The following is a 23,453-nucleotide window of genomic DNA, read 5'->3' on the forward strand; positions in this document are numbered from 1 at the left end:
TCCCGGAGCTCCGGCCATGTGCTGTGGGCAGAGCTGGGCAGGGAGGAGGCCGGAAGCTGCCCTGTGCTGAGGAGGAAACTCCAGGGCAGACTTTGCAGCTGGTGGGAGGGTGGAATCTCTGATGCCTCTGAGTACTGGTCCCAGGGCTGCGAGAGTGGAACCCCACTGCCCAGGGTGTGGTGAGCAGGGTGTTACCAGCTGGGCACCTCCACAGCACTCGAGGTGCAAGAAGGCAGCGTCGTGGTGCTGGGGTGCACTGACCAGGGCCCCTCCTTACCACGAGGCTGTGAACTAGTCCAAAGGGCTGGTCCCCTGGTCAGTAACCAAGGAAGTGGTGTTTCCTCCCTGCGATGATTAAATGTAGCTGTGCAGACTGAAGCATTCATCCTGAAAGATGTGTGCAGAGCGGGGCGGGACACGGCCTCTGCGGCCCCGAAATGCCTCCGTTGGGGCCTCCACGGTGCCTGGGCTTCAGGGCCTGACCCGGCTTCCTTCTGCTTGTTCACTCCTTAAAGGACGACAGTGGTCGGGACTCAGCGGCGGGAGGGGTCCGTGCTGTGGCCGGGGCCCTGCTGCCCCCCGGTGTCTACATTAGCAGATAGCTGAGATGGGGAAGTGGGCCCAAGTTACGCTCCCCAGGCTGTCTGGTGTCTGGACTGACGTGTTAGCTGCTAGGCCACAGGCCTGCTCTGGCTCAGCCGTGCCCTGTGTGGGTGCCCCTGGGGTCAGCAGTGCCTGCAGCTGGCTGGCGTGACCGTGGAATCCCCTTGGAGCCCCAGGAACAGGGTCTTCTGGCGGTGCTGTGACTTCTCTGGATTCGTGGAGGAGGCAGGGGACCCGTCAGTCGTTTCCCTCAGCTATGGGGCAACTCCTGCAACACTGTGACTCCAGGTCTCGTGTGCCCCTTCTGCCAGGCAGGGTTTGCTTGATCAGTGTTGATGAGCTTCTGTGTTAGCAGGCCCTCTGCGACCCCCTCCTCCCCGCCGGGCCTCCCTGGACGGAGCCTGCGCCCTGCCCCGTGCCTGCACATGGGGGTGCGGCCTGCACTGCTCACTGCATGTCTTCCCTCCTGCAATCTGTAGTACCTGGTCATGGACTACTACGTGGGGGGTGACCTGCTGACCCTGCTCAGCAAGTTCGAAGATAAGCTTCCGGAAGACATGGCGAGGTTCTACATTGGCGAGATGGTCCTGGCCATCAGCTCCATCCACCAGCTGCACTACGTGCACAGGTAACGCCCCTGCCTGGTGCGTCCTGCACGCCCACCGCACAGGCTGGCTGGGCCCAGCTGGGTCTGCCCTTCCCTGCCTGCTGCTTGCCCCAGGGTGCTACCACCCCGTGCCCTGCTGGCTTCCACCACTTTCCATTCACGCTGCCTGCTGCCTTCTGCCCAGCAGAAAGACTGCTGTTGTGAACCTGGGGGTCCCACATAGGGAGGGTTGGGGTCCACAGCAGGAGGGCGGGGGTCCTATGCCGCTTGCTGGGAGACCCCCAAAGTCTCACCCCCTGATTCCGATGCGGGTGTTGACTCGAGACCCCATGGTTCCAGGCCAGGGTTGCTTTTTATTTTTACGAAGATTCTTTTTTCTTAAATTCTGTGCTGTGGTAGTAGGTCTTCAAGACCAGGTTGTTGTATAGGGAGCGAGAGGTGGCCGCCTGCCTGCCCCGCCCTGGGCCCTGTGCAGGCTGCTCGCTTGCCCCTTTTTGCTAAATGACATTTATTAAAATGAGGGTTCGGCTCTTTTGCATAATTCTCTGTCCCCAGCCCTTACTCTGTTCTTCTCTCATGTGGTCACAATTATTAAAATAACAACTTTTTGTTAAATCAGTGTTTGGTGTTTATGACATAATGATTACGTAAATATTAAAACCGAGCTGTGTAGTAGATGGTACTTAAAGTTTTTGTTCCTGTGGAATTAATAATGTTCCTGTGTGTCATGAACATGCTTGTCTGTGTAGCCATTGCTAATTATCCGTAAGTAGCAGGATAAGTCACGTGGCTCCCAGGCCAGACCTCCCGGGCGGCCGTGGTCTGCGTGTCCCGCCTTGTGGGCCCTGTGGGTCTCCCTGTGTGGAGCCGCCCCCCCTCGGGGGTCCTGCCCCTGGCCTTCTGCGTCCTCTTTCTGGTTTACCCCGCTTTGGGTCGTGCATGTCTTTCGGTGGCCTCAGGGAGAGGGATATGAGGTTGTGTGCTTGAGAGGGTTCACCTCCTTCTGCCCACATTTGTGGGGGCTTTGTGCATGGAGTGGAGTTTGGGAGGCTGTGGTGATGCTTTCTGAGCTGTGAGGTTCCAGCAGGGCCCCTCCTGCTGGTCAATGTGGGCCTTTGTGGGCGGGAGCCCCTCATGTGCTTCTTGCTTTGTCCTCCAACAGTCCTTCCCCAGCTCACAGCAGTGCTGCCCTTTCGTGGTTTAGCCTTCTGTCTCTCTGTTAAGTGCCTTCCTGTCGGGGTCACTGTTGGCTGGACCTCCAGGCGACAGGACAGGAAAATGTGCAGTTTTGATCCCCTGTGCCCCAGGCCAGCTCCTCAGCCTCAGTGCCAGATGGCCTTGTGGACAGAGGGAGCCTCTGGGTGCTGTGAGGGACTGTGGGCTGCTGTTCCGCAAGGCTGCAGCATGCCCGCCTTCCTGCTCACTGCCTATGTGTTGTGATCCACAACAGTCCCACCTGTGCCCCCCAGAAGCTGCCTGGAGTGGGCAGTAAGGACCCCAGGAAAACCAGAGACCAGAGTGGAAGGCAAGGTGGACACTGTGTCCCCATAGACACTGGGCTTGTTATGTGGACAAGGTGAGGATCTGGTACAGATAGCGCAGGGTTCTGGAAAGCAGAAACTAAGTGTGTACGAGAAGAGATAGCCTAGTGGTTAAAGTCCTTGCCTTGTACGCGCCCGGGATCCCACATGGTCACGGGTTAACGTCCAGGCTGTTCCACTTCCCATCCAGCTCCCTGCTTGTGGCCTGGGAAAGCAGTCGAGGACGGCCCAAAGCCTTGAGACCCTGCACCGGTGTGGGAGACCATAAGAGGCTCTGGGTTCCTGGCTTTGGGTCTGCTCGAACTCAGCTGTTGTGCCATTTGGAGAGTGAATCAGCGGACAGATGATCTTCCTCTCTGATTCTCCTCTCTTTATATTTGCCTTTCCAATAATAATAAAAAGGCAGCAGTCCCACCTCCAGCCCCTGGGGTTGCACAGAGCAGCCAGGAGCCAAGGGCTCTGACCTCATCTCCCACCGACACCCGGGCCGACCTCTGCCTTTGCACAGAGCTGGATCAGCACTGGAGCTGTGGGGCTTCACACTGGAGCTCCGGCATTCACGATGCTGGGGTTGCAGGCCGTGCGTTACTGCCGAGCCACACTGCTGCCTCCGTTTGTGTGCCTGTGTGTGCTGCCGGAGTGGTCTGTCCCTTTTACATACATAACGGGATTTCTCTCTCTTCTTCCCTTCATTGTGAAACACACATTTGTCCTTTTTCTTTTTTTCTCCATTTGAAAGTGAGATAGCATGCTCCCGTCCAGAAATTCCATGCTGCAATGGCCACCGAGCTGGCGCTGTTGGACTGGCTAAAGCCAGAAGCCTGAAGCTGAGTGTGACAAGAACCCAGGTGGCTGAGCCATCAGCTGCTCCCAGAGCAGGTGTGGCCATACAGATGGGGGTGTCCCGGCCACGTCTTGACCCTCTGCGCCGAGTGCCCTCCATGCCCAGTGCCCGCCCCGCCGAGTGCCCACCAAGCCAAGTGCCCTCTGCGCCGAGTGCCCGCCAAGCCAAGTGCCCTCTGTGCCGAGTGCATGCCATGCCCAGTGCCTGCCATGCCCAGTGCCCGCCCCGCCGAGTGCCCACCATGCCCAGTGCCTGCCCCGCTGAGTGCCTGCCATGCCCAGTGCCCTTTGCGCTGAGTGCCCGCCAAGCCAAGTACCCTCTGCGCCAAGTGCCCGCCATGCCCAGTGCCCGCCCCGCCGAGTGCCCGCCACTGTACCTGATTGACGATGTACAGATTTCCCCCACTTGACCTTTTGTTTGATTTTAAGATTTTTCACCATGAAGAGCTAAAAAAAGCTCATATAATCAGATGTACAGGTGTTTTATTTCGTCTGGATTGTGGTTATGGTTAGGAATCCCTGTTAGAGAGAAAGAAAGCTGTTTTCTTCTGGTGGGTTCATTTTTGGGCTAACGTGGGTTTTTTTTTTTTTTTAAGACTTAATTTATTCTTATTGGAAAGTCAGATATACAGAGAGGAGAGACAGAGAGGAAGATCTTCCATCCACTGATGCACTCCCCAAGTGGCCGCAATGGCCAGAGCTGAGCCTTTTCAAAGCCAGGAGTCATGAGCTGCTTCCAGGTCCCCCAAGTGGGTGCACGGTCCCGAGGCTTTGGGCCGTCCTCGACTGCTCTCCCAGGCCACAAGCAGGGAGCTGGAAGGGAAGTGGAGCTGCCGGGATATGAGCCGGCGCCCATATGACATTCTGGCGTACATAAAGTTAAGACTCTAAACTCTAGGCTGTTGCGCTGGGCCCGGTTTCCTTTTTCTGTGGTCCACTTGGCTCTGTTCTTGTTTGACAAGAGGAGTGATTCTGATCACGCCTGGGCGTGGGCTTGTCAGCTCTGAGGATACTGGGTATGGTGCGTTGTACATGTGGGGGTCCTCCGTCTTGTAGTTCAACTCCTTTGTTTCTGGAAAGTGCTGTTGGGTTATAGTTTCCAATATACTTTTTAAAGGATTTCTTTACTTGGGAGATCTCCAGGGTCTTCTGTCCAGCAGGCCCCAAGACACCAAAGGGTGAGACGACAGTGTTTTTCTGCAGCAGAAACACTGGAGAGAAATGGGTGGGGAGGGATTCCTGTTCATGTGAGAGAAGCCCCGAGTTTATACAGGAGGGGGCGGGCAGAAGGGCGGTCCTGACAGTACTTCCACCCAATGACATTGTGACTGGCTAACAGATATGTCCATCTCTCTGGACCCTCCAATGAAGTTAAAGGTCAGGAAGCACAGGAAATTGTACTACAGCAAACTCTTATCTGATGAAGAGCATGATGAATGTAACATTTAACTTCCTAGAGTTGTTTACAGAGGAGGTTCTAGCAGAGTAGGGAAGAGAGTGGGGTGCAGGCCATGGCTCTGGCTCCATGCCCAGTGAACAGCCATGTTGGGGTCTGTGAGCCAAGGGCACAGTGTGCCATGTGCCTGTGGCCTCCAATATGGGCTAGGCAGGTGGAGATCCAGGGGCTGTCTCCCACAGAAAGAATTAGAGAGAGAGGTCTTCCATCTGCTGGCTCACTCGCTCAAATGGCTGCAACAGGTGGGCCAAGCCAGGTGGAAACCAGGAGCTTTTTCGGGGTCTCCCACGTGGTGCAGGAGCCCAAGGACTCAGATCATCTGCTGCTGCTTTTCCAGATATTGCAGATATTTGTAGAGAACTGGATCGGAAGTAAAACAGCTGAGATTCGAACTGGCGCCAGCATAGGGTCTCCTTGCCCACCATGGCACACAGCATGTGTGCTGGGCCATGACTGCCTGTCTTGTTCAGGCGCTCACACTGTGCCCTGTGCTGGTACAGGTCACCTCCTTGGCTACCTGTCTTGGCTACCTGTCACCCACAGGTCTACAAATTGATTTTACTTAGTGCAGTTGGCACACAGCTCTTTGTTTGCACTCACTTGTGCCACTCCCTGCAGAGTTCCAGGTCTGAGTTCTTATGTTAGACTTCCACCATGGTCTCTGTAGCCCCAGCTCCTGGCTCACCAGTCTGCACCTCCTGTGATACCATGCTGAGGCTGCACCGTTGTCTGTACAACCTTCCTCCACTTCCTGTTAGAACAGTTCCCAGGATTAGGGAGACATCAGGTGTCCTATATAGCTAGGTTATTGGTGGTGCTGATCTTGGTGGAACCTGGGCCATTAGGTCTGAGGGCCACATGCACCTGTTTTGACCTGTAGATGCCAAAGTCAGTATTATTTTCCTTGTGGGACTAATGTAATGAACCGAGCTCAGTGAGTTTGCTCCCAGCTCAGCCAATGCACATCTCACTATTGTCCCTGCAGTCTTTTTTTTTTTTAAAGATTTATTCATTTTATTACAGCCAGATATACACAGAGGAGGAGAGACAGAGAGGAAGATCTTCCATCCGATGATTCACTCCCCAAGTGAGCCGCAACGGGCCGGTGCGCGCCAATCCGATGCCGGGAACCTGGAACCTCTTCCGGGCCTCCCATGCGGGTGCAGGGTCCCAATGCATTGGGCCGTCCTCGACTGTTTTCCCAGGCCACAAGCAGGGAGCTGGATGGGAAGTGGAGCTGCCGGGATTAGAACCGGCACCCATATGGGATCCCGGGGCTTTCAAGGCGAGGACTTGAGCCGCTAGGCCACGCCGCCGGGCCAGTCCCTGCAGCCTTAAAGCCTTTGCCACACTGTACAAAATGGCACCTGATGTGCCACTACTAGAGTTCTTGATCTGCTGGCCGTCAGGTCTGAGGGCTACCCAGACCTGTCTTGGGTGGAAACTGTAGGATGCCACATTATTGCAGTTCAATGAGCCAGAAATGAGTTCATTCGCAGCTCAGTGCATGTGCAGTCCTGTCCCGTAGACTTTGCCTCCCTATATAAAATGGTACCCAATTCAGCTCTAAGGGGTGGACTAGGCTGTGAAATTCATCCTAATCCCTCTCAACTTATCTCGGACCTGCTGCTCTGTTTCTTCTGGTCAAATCAAACAGACCAGCAGGATGGGCAGATCTTTGTCTGCGTTCGCCTCCTGTGCTCCCGGTGAACACCCCTTCCCACCTTGTTGCTGGTGGATTTCCGGCTGCCAGTGGAGTTCAGATCACCACTTGCTGAATGCTGCTGGGTATCAGTCACTGCAGCACCACACCATTGTGGCCGCTGCTTTCCTGTGTCTGTCGGTGTCCAGGTGCCCTGTGCTGCTGTTCTGTTCTTCCCTATTCTGCTGTCTTGCTTCTCCAATCTTTTCTTTTTAGGTGTTTATTTCCCTTCACATTGTTTCCATCCAGGCTTTTGAGTCCTGGTGCCCCGAAGCCTGCTCCTGTCCTGGGGTGCTGTCCATGGAAAGGCAACACAGAGAGCAGGCCTGGGCTCCACCCCGGCCTCTGTGGGGTTTGCTGGGCACAGGTTGTCGCTGGCTCTGAGTGGTCCTTCTAGTTCCCTCCCCTGGACTGCCCGCGCTCCCCTGCAGGCCCCATGCCTGCTGCTTGTCCCTCAGCTGGGTGTGCCTCTGGGGCGGCCTGGGGCGGCCTGCCTGGTGAGCTGCAGATGCTAACCTGTGTGTCTGTTTCCTGACAGAGACATCAAGCCCGACAACGTCCTTCTGGACGTGAACGGTCACATTCGTCTGGCTGACTTCGGGTCGTGTCTCAAGATGGACGATGATGGAACCGTACGTCCTGCGGGGCTGCCTGGGGCCGCGGCCCTCGCCGCTGCTTGAGAACCTGGGTTCATTGAAGTAAATTACACAATTCCTGTAGGGGACAGCTGAAGGGGACTGAAGATTTTTTTTTTTTTTTAGTTTACAGCATTTTTTATGTTAGCAAGTCACGTGAATGCCTTTTAAAATGGGGAGTTTTCCGGTTTCTTCAGGTTTCTGGGTGGCCCCCCCCACCCTGTCCTGTCATTGGCTGCTTTCCTGTCTGAGGGCGTCGTCGGTGCACACATGGGGCTCCTTTGTCCTGGGGCAGCTGACACCCCAGTGTGGATGGGACATCATGCCCGCCCCGGCCCCCCAGGCTGGCATCAGGTGGAGCGGCCGGTGGCATCCATCCTCTCTCAGTCTGGTTGAGCAGCTGCTACCAGTGAGCTGTGTCTGTCCTGGGAGAGCCCGTGCTCCCTCCTGGGCCTCAGGTCACGGCCGAGGGAGTGACTGTCCATGGGGGTGTCCAGGCAGGCCCCACCCGCAGTCTGTGCTCTGATAAGAAGCCCTGCACGCCTGTGCCACCCTGGGCACAGGGAAAGCAAGGGTGGCTGGAATGGGAAATGCTGCCCACGTGGCTGTTAGTGCTTTGGGGTGTTCGTGGGTGCTGAGTCCTGGACCATCCCGTTGTGAAATGGTGGTGGGCCAGCACCCTGATTCGTAGCTCATCTCAGGGCTCCTGGCTTTGGTGCCCGTCACTAGGTGTACCCCTGACAGGTGCTGCAGCGTGTCCTTCTCTCCTAGGTTCAGTCCTCGGTGGCCGTGGGCACGCCTGACTACATCTCGCCAGAGATCCTGCAGGCCATGGAGGACGGCAAGGGCACCTACGGGCCCGAGTGTGACTGGTGGTCCCTGGGCGTCTGCATGTACGAGATGCTTTATGGAGAAACTCCGTTTTATGCTGAGTCCCTTGTGGAGACGTACGGGAAGATCATGAACCATGAAGTAAGATAGCGCATGCTGCAGGGAGGGTGCCCAGGGTGGTGGGTCAGGCTGAAGCTGGGGGAGATTTAGGTGGCAGGTGCCACATCAGCTGGAGGGGTAGCCTTGGGGTGAGGTCCAGGGGTGTCTGGGCTCAGGCAGGGGAGGGGGACAGGTCTGCAGGACACGCACTCCCACCTGGCCCTCATCTCACGGCCCTGGGTCTCAGCAGGTAGCCCTTCTTTGCGATGCTGTCTTTCCTTCCTCTTCCTTTCCAGGCTGGTTGTTCCCCTGGCCATGTTGCTTTCCCTCTTTCTTCAATGTGTTTTTCTTGTGTCTGGTGTCTTTCTTTTTCTTGATCCTCTGAAGTCAGTTGTGTGTCTTCCTGGTACCAGTGTTGTGCCCTTCCTTATGTGCCTGGTGCCCCTTGCCCTGCGAGATGCCCATGGGCAGTCGGCAGAGGTGAGCCCATACTCGGGGCCTCTGGGCTCAGAGACGTGGCCTCATGCTGGCATGCTTCCTGCTGAGTCACAGCCCTGGGCAGCTGAGGGTGACGGGCATCGTCCACCTGTGTGTGTGTGTGTCGGGGGGCACAGTGAGGCACAGGCAGCCGGGGGTGACGGGCATCGTCCCCTTGTGTGGGGACCCAGGGCTCGGCCAGCATCTGTCCCTCGGGTCTGGCAGCACTCCCCTGGGGTTACGGGGGAGGCCCAGGTGAACCTGCTGGCCCACGCTACCCACCACTGGATGTACTGGGAGTGTCTCCAGCACACAGGAGAGCTTGCTCCATGCACCGTGTCTTTGTGGACAAACCCCTTTCTGATGAGGAGTTAGCTAACTTGCAGTATTCGTGGCGAATCCATGGCACGGTTCTGGACTCTTCTTTGAGCGGTGGTTGCTGTAGTGGCATTTCTGGCAGTGGAATTGGCATGGATGTTTGCCAGATGCACCTCGAGGAGGCAGTGTCTGCTCATGTGCCCAGCACAGCCTGGCCTGTGCTCAGGAGTCCGGCCTCGCTGATGGGTGGCCGTTGGCCACTGTCGTGGCCTCTGTTCAGTGTGCTGTCAGGGCAGTCACGAGTCTTCTGCGTGCCTCGGGAGTTGGTGGCAGCTGACGTGGCTGGGTGTGAGGTGCCATGCCCCCTTGGACGTGTCCACCTGCCTCTCCCCCAGGAGCGGTTTCAGTTCCCACCCCACGTCACGGACGTCTCTGAGGAGGCCAAGGACCTCATCCGGAGGCTGATCTGCAGCCGGGAGCGCCGGCTCGGGCAGAACGGGATCGAGGACTTCAAGAAGCACGCGTTCTTTGAGGGCCTGGACTGGGAGAACATTCGGAGCCTGGAAGCCCCGTACATCCCGGACGTGAGCAGCCCTTCCGACACCTCCAATTTCGACGTAGACGATGACATGCTGAGAAACACTGTGAGTGGGCGGGTGCGGTCAGCTTACTCCGAGTTGGGCTGGTTGCACACAGATGAGAGTGATACTGCCAGCCTTATTTGTTAATAGATGTGTTTATTTGAAAGGTGGAATTAGTGAAGGGGAGAAAGAAAGCTTCATCACTGGTTCACTCTGCTGTGACCGCAGGGCTGGGCCAGGCTGCAGCCAGGAGCCAGGAGCTTCTGGGTCTTCCATGGTCACCCAGACTCTTGGCCCATCCTCTGCTGCTTTGGCAGGAAGTAGGATCCTAAGTAGAGCAGCCAGGAGTTGGATGCGTGGCTGAACCACAGCGCTGGCCCCTGGTCCCTGAGCTAGGACTGCTTCCCTGGTCCCCTCCTGCCCTGGTCCCTGAGCTAGGACTGCCCCCCTCCTCTCCTCCTGCCCTGTCTGCCTGAATACCAGCTTCACTGGTGCTGTGTGTGTATGTGTGTTCTTTCGCAGGAAGTACTACCTCCTGGTTCTCACACAGGCTTCTCTGGATTGCATTTGCCGTTCATTGGTTTTACCTTCACAACAGAAAGGTATGTCTGCGTTTGCCTTCCCTGGGAAAGAAAAGGGTGATACGTCCCAGTGTGCTCTCGCCGGGAGGGTCTTTGCACACTTGATTATGGGGGCTCTGTGACAGCCCAGGCACTCACGTGCCATGTGGCAATGGTGTACAGGTGCAGGAGTGGCCTTGTGAGGTCACGGTCACAGCATGTGGCTGAGCTGTGCGCCGGGGATGCTGTGATCCCCTGAGGCACTGTGCCCTGCGTTCCCTGCACGTGTCAGCTCATGTGTTGCCCCTTCGCTTGGCTACCCCACTTTGGTGTTTTGTTGAATCTTGTGTGTGTGTGAGTGTGTGTGAGTGCACGCATGAGTGTGTGTGTACGTGTGAGTGTGTGCATTGCACGTTTGCACTGTGGTGCTCAGGGGACTGGAAGTCTCCCCACAGCATGGTCTTCGGGGCTGTGGCAGTGGTTAGGCGGTGCCTGTCTGTACTGTAGGGTTTGTGGTTCTGTTACAGTGCTTTCCTCCAGCCCTTTGCAAATGGGACAGCTGTGCTCAGTTCATGCCAGTGTAAGCAGGGACAGGCCATCGTGGGATTTGGCTGATGTCACACTGGTAGGCTGCTGGTGTTGCAGGACTCGGTCTCGTGGCAGTTGGCACAGCCACCTTGGCAGGAGTTCCGTTGTGCCTGGCAGGCTGGCCCCCTGAGAGCGTTGCTCACTTGTGTTGATGGTATTAACTTCAGCTTCCTCATTCTATTTATGGGACTGACCGTGGAAGCTGCCATCGGGGAGTTCTTGCCCATGGCTCTGTTCACCCCATTGACTTCTGTCCTGGGTGGGCCTCTGTGAACGGAGTTGCCAGGGGTGTTCACTTGGTTCTGGAAAGGAGGCTGGGTCCTAGGGGAGAGCCCAGGGGTGGGGAGGAGGGGAGGGATCCCCCCATGCCTTGGGCTCACGGCCTAGTGGCAGCTGACACTGTTGAGCAGGGGCACCACTGCTTGACTGCCAGAGGTCTGGGCAGCACAGTCAGGGTGAGCAGGGGTGCATGGGGCCACCCCCCAGCAATGTGTCTCACATGCAGGTCAAGGCCTTGCTGTGGTGGTTGTAGCAGGTGTCCCAGGTCCTCTCTGTGACCTTGGCCAGCAGGGCCCTTGTGTGAATGGATACACGAGTACAGGTGCAGGCCCAGAAACTCAAAACTGTTTCCCTGATGTGGCTGTCGCATAAAGAGCCAGACAGAACTAAATAATTCAAAGACAGGCAGCCTGAGAGTTGGGCTGCTGCAGTCTGCACATGAACATGGCCACTGCTGGTGCGTTGTGAGTGACCAGCGAGTTGCAGAGCCAACTGGTGACCTGTGCTGCCCGGGTCACCACATGGTGAAGACAGCCATCAAGCGGCGCTGCTGCCTTCGCCCTCCTGGGTGGGCGGTGTGGCATGAGTGGCCCTGAGTGGCCGCCCTGGCCTGACTTGCTCTGGACTTGCCCCCGGCAGGCAGGTGCCTGTCTGGCTTTGGCACTGGGCACAGTGTAGGCTTTCAGCACTTGTGAGCCTGTTGCCGTCTTGGGGCGAGCACAGCCACTGCTCTGTCCCACAGCTGCTTCTCTGACCGGGGCTCCCTGAAGAGCATCATGCAGACGCACACGCTAACCGCGGATGAGGACGTGCAGCGGGACCTGGAGAACAGCCTGCAGGTCGAGGCCTATGAGAGGAGGATCCGCAGACTGGCACAGGAGAAGCTGGAGCTGAGCCGGAAGCTGCAAGGTGAGGGGCGGGCGTGCTGCGGGTAGGGCAGCGTGGCCACAGCCCTGCTCCGTGGCCCCCCTCTGTGGCCCAGCACTCATACTGTGCCCTCCTCAGAGTCCACGCAGACCGTGCAGTCTCTTCATGGCTCCACTCGGGCCCTGAGCAGCTCCAGCCGCGACAAAGAGATCAAAAAACTCAATGAAGAAATTGAACGGCTGAGGAGTAAGGTAGCAGGTAAGACCCTGCTTAGACACAGACGGAGAGGGTGCGGGGCGAGGCGGGAGACACACCCTCAGGCCCAGCTGCATTTTTGCTTTTCCACGTTGAACTCGTCAGTGGACCTTTTTCTCAGAACCTTTTTTCTTACGCTAAGGCAGCCCCAGGAGCTTCAACATCAGCAAAGCCACTTGGGGTCCTGATACCTCAGTGTCTGGACCATTGCACCTGTTTGCTACACTCAGCCATCCACTGAGTCACTCCTCAAATGGCTGCAATGGCCAGGGTTCTGCAGTGGGGAAGCCAGGAGCCAGGAGTCCCTGGACCACCCTCCACTGCCTTCACAGGCCATTAGCAGGGAGCTGGATAGGAAGGGAAGCAGCTGGGCATTGAACGTGTGCCCAGAAGGATGCCAGTAATGCAGGTGGCAGCTCCACCGGCTGCGCCTCTGCCTGGCCCCAGGCCTGCTGCTTTACCCTCAGACACACGGGCTGTCTGCTGCTCCCTTTCCGCGGTGACTGTGGGCCACCGCGTGGGAGGTCCTAGACCTGCATCCCGTCCTGAGTCATTAGACTTCCAGAGAAAAGGTGATATTTAAACCTCATCCCTCAGTTACACCTGGAACCTGTCTCCTCTCAGGAAAAGGTTTTGAAGGAACCAGTTATTCACAGGCCTTTATTGCACTCTGAGAGAGTGTGGTGCCAGCTACAGAGCCGCGCAGGCTGAGGGCTGGCACTGCCCAAGGCCTCCGAGCCACTAAGCCGCTCAGCAGGGGAGGCACAGATGGGTCAGTGGGGTGCCCGATGTGTGTCCAGCAGTCCCCGTAGCCAAGCCGCGGCGTCACTTGGGCAAGGAGCGCAGTGATGTCCCTGTGTCAGATTCGAGCAGGCTCGAGCGCCGGCTGGAGGACACGACCGTGCTCCGCCAGGAGCAGGAGGACTGCGCGCAGCGGCTGAGGGGCTTGGAGAAGCAGTGTCGCCTGGCACAGCAGGAGAAGGACGACTTGCACAAGGTACTGCGTGAGGCCTCTTCGGCCCTTCCTCCGGGATGGCCCCTGGGCTGCATCCAGGCCGGGAAGGAAGGTGCAGGTCCCAGAACCCTGGCTGCCACCAGCACCCACGTGACCGTCGTCTCTGCAGCTGACCATGCAGAGAAAGCGGGGCTGTCCTCTTGTGCCCATCAGGGCTGTTAGTGAGGAGCTGGGTTGGAAGTGGAGCAGCAGCGACATGAGCCAGTGGTCATTTGGGATGCTGGCACTGACTGGCAGCCTTGCGCGCCACCCCGCTGTTGAGCCTGTGGTTATGTGCTCTAAGACATGAGGGGCCTCAAGCCCAGCACGTGGCTGAGGTTCATCTGTGGCTAGTGGTGGCCAGCACCTGCTGCAGTCTTTTTTTTTTTTTTTTAATTATTTATTATTTAACTTCAGTAATTACATTGTATTATGTGACACGGTTACATAGATACTTGGGTTCTCCTCACCCCTCCCCAAACCTGCTGCAGTCTTGATTAGAACCTGGGTGTCCAGTGTGACTGTGCAGTGGCTTACGCCAACAACATGTGTGGAGGCACTTAGGTTGAGGGCTTGTGTGCTGACAGTGTCCTAGGGGCCCAGGGACAGGGCCCAAGCGCTCTCCAAGGGCTGTGGGCCCGATGCCAGGTGCCACAGCAGTCTGTCCTGGCCTTCCTCTGCAGCAATTGGCAGAAGCGTCTGAGCGGTTGAAATCCCAGGCCAAGGAGCTCAAAGACCTGCACCAGCAGCGCAAGCTGACGCTGCAGGAGTTCTCGGAGCTCAACGAGCGCATGGCTGAGCTGCGCTCCCAGAGGCAGAAGGTGGCGCGGCAGCTGCGGGACAAGGAGGAGGAGATGGAGGCAGCCTTGCAGAAGATGGACACGCTGCGGCAGGAGAGCCGTAGGTCTGAGAAACTCCGCAAAGAGGTACTGGGCTGGACGGGCCACAGAACCAGAGCTGCCTATAGTCCTTGACCCTCAAGGTCTGTCTGTGAAGTTGCTGTGGGAGGCCCCGATGTGCTCTGTTTGTCGGTAGGACAGTGTCTTGGTGCTGTGCCGTGGTGTGGCCCAGGAACATGGAGCCCTGCGGGCACCATACCACACGCCTTAGCTTAGGGCACCAGCAGGACAGTGTGTGTTTTGGTGCTGTGCCGTGGTGTGGCCCCTAGGAGACCCTACCCCACCCAGGAAGTAATGTTTTGGATTACAGTAGCTTTCTCTCTTGGGCGAGAGAAAGGGCGTCTGCTGAGCCGGGGTCCTGGTGCTGCCGTGGAGGAGCCAGCGGGAGACAGGCCTCCTGCGTGGCGCCCAGGGAAGGGCCGGTGAGGCCCTCAGAGTGGGCCTGTGCACCTGTGGGCCGTCACCCTGCCCAGGTCATGCGTCCTAACTCCTCAGGTCTCAGAGTGCCGCTTTCTTGTTTATTTTGTAAACCAGACATGTTTTTTTTTAGAATTCTACTCATTTTTTAAAAAATATTTATTTATTTTTTATTGGAAAGGCAGATATACATAGAGGAGATGAGACAGAAAGATCTGTTCAATGGTTCACTCCCCAAGCAGCCGCAACGGCTGGAGCTGAGTCAATCTGAAGCCAGGAGCCAGGAGCTTCTTCGAGTCTCCCACATGGGTGCAGGGTCCCAAGGCTTTGGGCCATCCTCCGCTGCTTTCCCAGGCCACAAGCAGGGAGCTGGATGGGAAGTGGAACTGCCAGGATTAGAACTGGCGCCCATATGGGATCCCGGCGTGTTCAAGGAGATGACTTTAGCTGCTCTGCTATTGCGCTGGGCCCAACCAGGCATGTTTATAGTCGCAGTCGTACCCAGCTTGAGTTAGTGAAGCCCGAGGATGGTCATTTTGTTACAGGAGCCAGAGAGCAAACGGGTAATGGTCTACACTCGGGCTGCAGGGACTGGGCTGTGTGCTGGGCACACCATGGTCAGGCCACGCCCCTCTCTCATTTATGCATATTTAAAACTTTCTGTTGAAAAGCAAAGCAGTATTCTGCAGGTGGCGGAAGTACTTGTATGTGCAGGCCAGCATCCTGCCTGGGAATTTTTTTTTTTAAGAAGATGTATCATTATTGGAAAGCCGGATATACAGAGACAGAGAGGAAGATCTTCCATCCGATGTTTCACTCCCAAAGTGAGCCGCAACGGCCGGTGCTGCGCCGATCCGAAGCCGGGAACCAGGAACCTCTTCCAGGTCTCCCAGACGGGTGCAGGGTCCCAACGCATTGGGCCGTCCTCCACTGCCTTCCCAGGCCACAAGCAGGGAGCTGGATGGGAAGTGGAGCTGCTGGGATTAGAACCGGCGCCCATATGGGATCCCGGTGCGTTCAAGGCGAGGACTTTAGCTGCTAGGCCACCGCGCCTGGCCCCTGTCTGGGAATTTGATTTCAGAGTCTCAGTTCAGATGAGAATTTAAAGCAGTGAAGTTCTGGAAGCAGCGGATCGTTGAAGGGCGCTGTGGTGAGAGCTCCTGGTGAGGCAGGCTCTGTTGTGTCCCTGCAGTTGGAAGCGCAGCTTGAAGACGCTGTGGCTGAGGCCTCCAAGGAGCGCAAGCTGCGTGAGCACAGCGACAGCCTCTGCAGGCAGCTGGAGAGGGAGCTGGAGGCGCTCAAGGTAGTGCTGGGCGGCTTCGGCTGTGGGCGGCCTGACCTCCGTGGGAGCAAAGTGCATTTCTTTGCTCCTTGCATGCCAGCCCCAGACGGCTCCTGGTCATCCTGCTGAGCTAACATCTTTGCCTTGTGGTGTCTAGCTCCTTCATAAAGCCCTGTGCTCACGGAAGGGAGCCCGGGGAGGGAGCTGGCTGGCTGTGTGTGAGCATGGCATGTCAGGGTCTCCTGAGCAGACTGTGCGGCTCGGCTATGGCCGTCTCCCTCTGCCCCTCACCCCTCGCTAACCTGCCGCCTCCAGTACGGGCTGCCTGCCATGCCCATGCTGAGCCCCCGCCCCTTGGCTACCCGGGGCCCTGTGTGCCCATGCTGAGCCCTGCCCCTTGGCTGCCCGGGGCCCTGTGTGCCCATGCTGAGCCCCTGCCCCCTGGCTGCCCGGGGCCCTGTGTGCCCATGCTGAGCCCTGCCCCTTGGCTGCCCGGGGCCCTGTGTGCCCATGCTGAGCCCCTGCCCCTGGCTGCCCGGGGCCCTGTGTGCCCATGCTGAGCCCCTGCCCCCTGGCTGCCCGGGGCCCTGTGTGCCCATGCTGAGCCCCTGCCCCTTGGCTGCCCGGGGCCCTGTGTGCCCATGCTGAGCCCCTGCCCCTTGACTGGCCATGCTGAGCGCCCCTCTTTTCCCTCGCTCTTGCACCCTCGCCCTCCTGCTTGTGCCTGGGGCCTCTAGTGCTGCCCTCCCAGCCTCAGAGCTGCTGCCCTAACTGCTCCTTCAGCCCCTCCCCTCTCCTTATCACACTGCCATGTGAGCATCTTATAGCTTATTGGCTGGTTGTGCCAGTGACTTCGGCTGTATTGTGGGAGCCAAAACCTTGGTGTATCCCCAGTCACCGCAGCCCCAGGAATGTCCATACAGGGAAGAACTGGTGACTCATGGCCACGGCCGGGCGGGACAGACTCCAGTGATTGGGCAGAGCGGCCGGCCCTGTGATCCCTGTGGTCGGCCACACAGCTCGTAGAAGGAGCCTGTTGCCTGGGGGCTTCATAGGCAGTGGAGAGGGCTGTGCGCTGCCTGGAGCCCTGGGCTGCAGCACCCCTCATGTCCCACCTCTGCTCAGGTGAAGCAGGGGAGCCGGGGCCCAGCCACTGTCTTGGAGCATCAGCAGGAGATGTCCAAAATCAAGTCTGAGCTGGAGAAGAAAGTCTTGTTCTATGAAGAGGAGCTGGTGCGTCGCGAAGCCTCCCATGTGCTGGAAGTGAAAAACGTGAAAAAGGAGGTGCACGACTCGGAGAGCCACCAGCTCGCCTTGCAGAAGGAGATCCTGGTGCTCAAGGACAAGCTGGAGAAGAGCAGGCGCGAGCGGTGAGTCCCGCGGGCCGGGGCTCAGGCGGGCGGAGGGGTGAGTCCCGCGGGCCGGGGCTCAGGCACGCGGGAGCGGTGCTGGGGGCCTCTTTAGAAATGGTTTTTATTTATTTGAAAGAGATAGTTACAGAGAAAAGGAGAGACCTTCCGTTGCTGGTTCTCTCCAGTGGCTGCAGTGGCCAAGGCTGGGCCAGCCCAGAGCGGGGAGCCAGGTGCTTGCCCTGGGTCTGCCAAGGGGGCACAGCAGACCAAGCCCTGGGGCCGTCTTTTGCTGCTTTCCATGGTGTAGTAGGAGGGAGCTGGATCACAAGTTAACAATCAGGTCTTCAAGTGCCACCTATATGGGATCCTGCATTATAGGTGGTAGCCTGAACCCACCGTGCCACCAAGCCAGCAAGCTGGAAGCCTCTTCTTTTTGGGGAAAAAATATGTATATATATGCATGTGTATGTATACACACACACACACGTAGATTATTTTTGTTTGAAAGATCTGCAGAGAGGAGGAAATAAAGAGAAAAAGATTTTCCATGCACTGGCCCACTCCCCAAATGGCTTCAATGGCCAGACTTGCCAATCCGAAGCCAGGAGCCAGGAGTCTCTTCCAGGTCTCCCAAGTGGGGCAGGGTCCCAAGGCTTTGGGCCGTCCTCGACTGCTTTCCCAGGCCACAGGCAGGGAGCTGGATGGGAAGCGGAGCAGCAGGGACTAGAACTGGCGCCCATATGAGCATGACAGTGCTGCAAGGTGGAGAATTAGCCCGCTGAGCCCCTGCACTAGCCCCACTCCAGAAACTTCTACAGCTGCTTCCCCCTTCGCCTCCACAGGCGAAATGAGATGGAGGAAGCAGTGGGTACGATCAAAGATCAGTACGAGCGGGAAAGAGCTATGCTGCTTGATGAAAACAAGAAATTAACTGCTGAGAATGAAAAGGTAATGTAACTGCATGAAGCTGGGTGGCTGGTTTCAGTATTTGATTTGAAAGCTGTCCGGCCTTTCAGTGGGATGATTTGGTTCTGCTAACAGCTGCTAGTAGCGGAAGTGCCAGGCTGGGCCCTGCTGCTTGGCTGTGTGCACCGGGGCGACCTGTGGCAGGTACAGCCGCAGGTCGTTCTTGAACTAGACTGGAACTGTCCGCCTCTCGAGAACTGCATCTTAGTGCTGCTGTCTGTTGAAGGATGCCATTAAAGGGTTGTGTGGTGGAATTGTTTGCTTTCAGCTTTGTTCCTTTGTGGACAAACTCACGGCTCAAAACAGACAGCTGGAGGGAGAGCTGCAGGATCTGGCCTCCAAGAAGGAGTCGGCTGCACACTGGGAGGCCCAGATTGCCGAGATCATTCAGTGGTAGGTCTGTCCACCACACCGCAGGTGCTGCAGCCGGGCGAGGCCCACGCCATCTCCCCAGATTGTGAGGAGGGCACCACGGGTGTGGACGGGAGGCAGCCCTGCTTGTACCCGCCTGAGGGTGGCACATGTCCCCCCTCGCCCCAGGGTCAGCGACGAGAAGGACGCCCGTGGCTACCTACAGGCTCTGGCTTCGAAGATGGCGGAAGAGCTGGAGAATCTGAGGAGCTGCAGCCTCGGCTCCAGAACTCTGGTGGGTGCTATGGGAGAACCTGCCCTTTGTGGTCAGCCCGCTCTTAGGTAGGGGCGCCGCATCAGAGAGGTTTGTGGGTACTTCCTTGGGGGGTGCCAAGTCCAGCTGCAAAATGCTGCCTCTGGTCAGCTGTCAGAAAGTCACGGTTCAGAAGCCACGGCAGTGCAAGGACTCCTGCCTGGCTACCATAGTGACCTGTGCGTGTTCCCCTGGGTGCGGTACCTGCCACACTGTCTTCCTGGGGCCAAATCGACCTGTGAAATACACCCAAAACGGGGCGTTGGTGTGGAGGCTGAATTGCCACCAAGGATGCCCAGGCTCGAGTCCCTGCCCTGTGGTCAGCTCGCATGCCCTGTAACGCAGGTCCGGCAGGCAGCAGGGAGTGGCTCTCCACCCACTGCAGATCAGGGGTTCCCTTCCTTCTAGGCTATTCCATCATTCCTCCCTTTCTTACTGGTTTATTTTAAAATAAGACTCATCTGTCCCATTATTTGAAAAATAGAGTAACAGAAGAGAGGGAGATCTCTTCCATGTGCTGGTTCCTCAAGTGGCCACCACAGCCAGGGCGGAGCCGGGCGGAGCCAGGCGGAAGCTAGGAGCCGGGAGCGCAGTACGGGCCTCCCGCGTCTTGGGCCGTCTTCGTGGCTGTTCCCTGGGCCGGGCAGCGGACACTGTCTTCCTTTAACTTGCTGTACGACACCAGCCCAGCAAAGGAACAAGCAGTGATAATGAAAATTACAAAATGTTAGGGCCAGCCCTGTGGCACAGTGCATTAGACCACCGCCTGTGAATCCAGCATTCCAAATGAATTCCAGGTTCAGTCTTGGCTGCTGTACTTCTGATCCGGCTCACAGTTAGGCACCTGGAGAAGACAGAAAATAGCCCAAGTACCCGGGTGTCTGCTGTCCACCTGAGAGGCCCAGGTGAGGCCCAGCTCCACCTGAGATGGAGCTCCTGGCTCCTGGCTCCAGCCTCACCCAGTCCTGGCCTGGCCATTGAGGCCATTTGAGGAGGGAACCAGCAAATGTGTGATCTCTCTCTAATTCTGCTTTCAAACAAATGAAATATAAAAATAAAGACTAGGAAAAAAGATAGCTGAGGCTTAGCCATGCACCGTAACTTATCTTAGATTTCTGTCTTAAGGACCTATTTAAAAATTGCGCTGTGTTTATTCTCCAATATATATATAATTACTTTTTTGTAAAAATTTTTTTTTAAGATTTTATTTTTTCATTGGAAAGTCAGATATACAGAGAGGAGAGACAGAGAGGAAGATCTTCCGTCCGATGATTCACTCCCCAAGCGGCCACAACGGCTGGAGCTGAGCCTATCTAAAGCCAGGAACCCAGAGCCTCTTCCCGGTCCCCTACGCGGGTGCAGGGTCCCAAGGCTTTGGACCGTCCTTGACTGCTTTCCCAGGCCACAGGCAGGGAGCTGGATGGGAAGTGGAGCTGCTGGGTCACAGATCCATATGGAATCCTGGGCGTGTGCAAGGCGAGGACTTTAGCTTTTACGCTAGTGCACTGGGAGCTTTTTGTAAAACTATTACAAAAGAATAAAAGCCATAAAATGTCACAACTGAAATTGTACCCAGTGGACCTGGTTCAAGACCAGGGTGGGCGTCTCTGCTGTTCTGCCTTCCTCTCTGTTGACCTTTAAATACAGATTGGAGAATAGGGACCAGCATAGTGGCATAGCAAGTTAGGCTGCTGACACCCCCCCTTCAGAGTGCAGCTCCGAGTGCTGACCACTGCACTTCCCATCCAGCTCCTGAAAGGGTTCAAGGACTTGGGGCCCTGTCACCCATGTGGGAGACTTGGTTGGGGTTCTTGGGCATTTTGGCCCCTTGACGATGAACCAGTCATTGGGAGAGTCTGTTTCGCTGCCATCTTTCAAATAAACAGAACGAAGTCACTGAGTGGGTAGCACTGGTTCGCAGCGGGTGGTCCCGTGTGTTTACTGCATGTCTCCCCCGGCTGAAGGACCCTCTGTGGAAGGTCCGGCGTAGCCAGAAGCTCGACATGTCTGCGCGTCTGGAGCTGCAGTCGGCGCTCGAGGCCGAGCTGCGGGCCAAGCAACTGGTGCAGGACGAGCTGCGGGAGAGCAAGGACGCAAACCTGTCCTTGGAGAGGTACGTGGTGCTTCTCCAACGGGGCGCAGGCGCAGAGGCTCGCTGTGGGGCACCGGGAGCCGTGGGAGCTGCAGCTCTGTGTTGGCAGGTGTGATGCGAGGTGGTGGGAGAAGCCTGGGGATGCACTCTGGGCTCCGAGACATTGTGAGCATGGCACCCAAGTTGCTGGATGCGTGGCAAAGCTACAGCCCTGTCCGTGTCAGTGCTGCTAGGTCTGCTAACGGGGAAGTTTCCAAGAACTAGTGTTTATCAGTGGAGGTACCAGATGGCCTGCTTGTTTGGAATATCCCTAAGTTGAAGTGGCCATGGGAGACCACGTGTGTGGCAGGTTCAGCAGTGCCTGTGGGTCTGCCATGAGCAGGTGCTGGTGCCTCTCTGCGGTGTGCGGCGGGGCATCCTGCAGGGCACGATTGCTTGGGAGGGACAGAGTTACCAAGCCCTAAAATCCCATTAGTTTGGAGTTTAAAATGTACGTAGCAGTCACGTGTTTGCCCTGCACCCAGGCTGCCAAGATCCCTACCTGCCTCCTGCTGTCTGGGTGCAGGGTGGGGTTGCTGGCCAATGTCACCTGCTGATGGTTGGCGGCAGCCGCACACCCTGTGCCCACTGTCTGGCTTCATGTGAAAACCCGCAGGCCCTGGCCAACTCCCTGGGCATGGCTGGACTGCTCTGACCACCCGTGCTCAGAGTGTGGGGAGCCGCAGGATCTGGAGGGCTTCCTGAGATGGGCTCTGACCAGCTGTGCCCGCCAGCTCCATGCTGGAGGCTCTGGCACGTCCAGCAAGAGCTAGGCAGCACAGGCCCCGCCCCTGCCCTCCTGCTGTCCTCTGCTGGTGCCATGAAAACCATTTCCTTTGTATCTTCAGTAAACTGAAGGACTCCGAAGCCAAAAACAGAGAACTACTGGAAGAAATGGAGAATCTGAAGAAAAAGATGGAGAAGTTCAGAGCAGATACAGGTAGTTGAAGAGCCTGGGGCGCACGGTTAAAGGAGATGGCTTCTCTTTCTGCTTTCAGATTCCAGCTTTACACTCGAGTGCGTTTGCAGGTTACTCTCAGGGCAACATTCTTGTGTTGTGCACCTGCTGTGCTGGGGTGGGGGTGCCGCCAGACAGCACTGGGACACGTCCTGAGCCCCTTGGTGCTGCAGCCCCTGGGCCGGGCACCGTCCACACAGAGCCTTTGTGTCAGATCCCAGGGCAGGCCTGCAAGGGCATGCCAGGAGCCCGTGGCTTCCCGCAGCTCACGGCAAGTCAGCGTCGCAGTTCTGGGTTCTTGCCAGGCTGAGGAGAGACAGCACCATGGTGTAAACTGTGTTTGCCAATTTCCAAGAACTCAGACTGCGTTTCTAGAAGGTTTTGTGTTATGAGTTACAGCCTTTCATTTATTTCTGGTTTGTCTTGCTTATAATGTTGTTTAGGTTGTTTCTCCCTGCCCCCCAAGCAGTTTCTGAATTTTGTGCCAGATGCCTCAGGCTTTCTTCCTGCATTAGTTGTAAGAACCGTTTCGCCAGCCTGGCCGTGCAGGGTGCACCCCAGTTTACTCCCGGTTGGGCCTGGCTTCCCGGACACAGCTCAGGCGACTGACCCCCTTGGAGCTCCCTGCACATGGCTGGAGTGCTTTCCTTGGTGGCTGACAGTCCCATGCCGCCTTCTGAGTGTCGTCAGGGCCCACTCATGGCCGCGCACCTGCTGTCCGCTTCAGGTCCCCGGTTCTTCTTCCAGAGGACTTGGCCTGCTGTGCCTGGCTCTGGGGCGTCCCATGGTGCCTGCCCGGGACCTTCTCGGAGCGATCTGTGAATTTAGGGGAGAGATGACATTGGTGACCCCGGGTTGAGAGTCGCAGCTGCTCACCTGGGCCGTCTGTTCCTCTGCAGGGCTCAAGCTTCCAGAGTTCCAGGAAGCCATTTTCGAGTACTTCAACACCGCGCCGCTGGCCCACGACCTGACGTTCAGAGTAAGTAACTGTCTCCGGGCACAGGTGAGCTGTAGATCAATGAGAATGGCTCGCCACTGATGCTGTGCTGAGCCTGTCGTTGACCTGGGCTGCCCCTGGCCATGACCGTTGTGGAGGGGAGAGCTCGGGGGCTCCCAGACTGCTACTGTGGAGGCGGCCTAAATGCAGCTTCTCACCTAGAGCAGACAAGCACGCATCATTATTCCTGTCACTTCTGTGGCTTTGTCACTGGTCTGCATGCAAGGTGGGAGAGGTGGGCTGTGAGATCCGCTCGGCTCCAGGCCTCAGCATCCAGGGTAGAGTGCTGTTGGCAGCCCCGGGAGGCGCACCCTGCCCACTCACCCCGGGGAGCAAGCCAGTGAGCCGGAGAACCAAGAACAAAGCTCGGCAGAGGATCAGTGCAGGCGCTCTGCTTTTCTGACTTCATGTTTAGGAAAGTTGGAGGGTGGACGCTGGGGGTGTCTGCACACATGGACGCCCTGAGCAGTCAGCAGTGGGGTTGGACGCTCGCTGCCACACGTGAGGACCTGCACAGCAGCGTTTCTCGTCACAGAGGACCTCATGCTTCC

At 57.2% G+C, this 23,453-nt stretch overlaps 1 protein-coding gene across 2 annotated transcripts in view; it reads left to right on the forward strand.

Annotated features, from left to right (window-relative positions):
• CDC42BPB (CDC42 binding protein kinase beta) overlaps positions 1–23,453 on the forward strand; it is a 65,665-nt gene that overhangs the window by 28,095 nt on the left and 14,117 nt on the right. For both annotated transcript variants that reach the window (XM_058655462.1, XM_058655464.1), the window contains exons 5-21: positions 1,083–1,231; positions 7,291–7,384; positions 8,159–8,359; positions 9,508–9,756; positions 10,216–10,295; positions 11,863–12,029; positions 12,126–12,245; positions 13,106–13,239; positions 13,920–14,162; positions 15,745–15,855; positions 16,960–17,204; positions 18,029–18,134; positions 18,421–18,545; positions 18,693–18,798; positions 20,781–20,929; positions 21,796–21,887; positions 22,805–22,884. In XM_058655462.1, coding sequence (XP_058511445.1) covers positions 1,083–1,231; positions 7,291–7,384; positions 8,159–8,359; positions 9,508–9,756; positions 10,216–10,295; positions 11,863–12,029; positions 12,126–12,245; positions 13,106–13,239; positions 13,920–14,162; positions 15,745–15,855; positions 16,960–17,204; positions 18,029–18,134; positions 18,421–18,545; positions 18,693–18,798; positions 20,781–20,929; positions 21,796–21,887; positions 22,805–22,884 — 2,451 coding nt within the window. The remainder of the gene's footprint in view (positions 1–1,082; positions 1,232–7,290; positions 7,385–8,158; positions 8,360–9,507; positions 9,757–10,215; positions 10,296–11,862; positions 12,030–12,125; positions 12,246–13,105; positions 13,240–13,919; positions 14,163–15,744; positions 15,856–16,959; positions 17,205–18,028; positions 18,135–18,420; positions 18,546–18,692; positions 18,799–20,780; positions 20,930–21,795; positions 21,888–22,804; positions 22,885–23,453) is intronic.

This window comes from Ochotona princeps, chromosome 26 (genome assembly GCF_030435755.1).
Source record: "Ochotona princeps isolate mOchPri1 chromosome 26, mOchPri1.hap1, whole genome shotgun sequence".
NCBI classification, from domain to species: Eukaryota; Metazoa; Chordata; class Mammalia; order Lagomorpha; family Ochotonidae; genus Ochotona; species Ochotona princeps.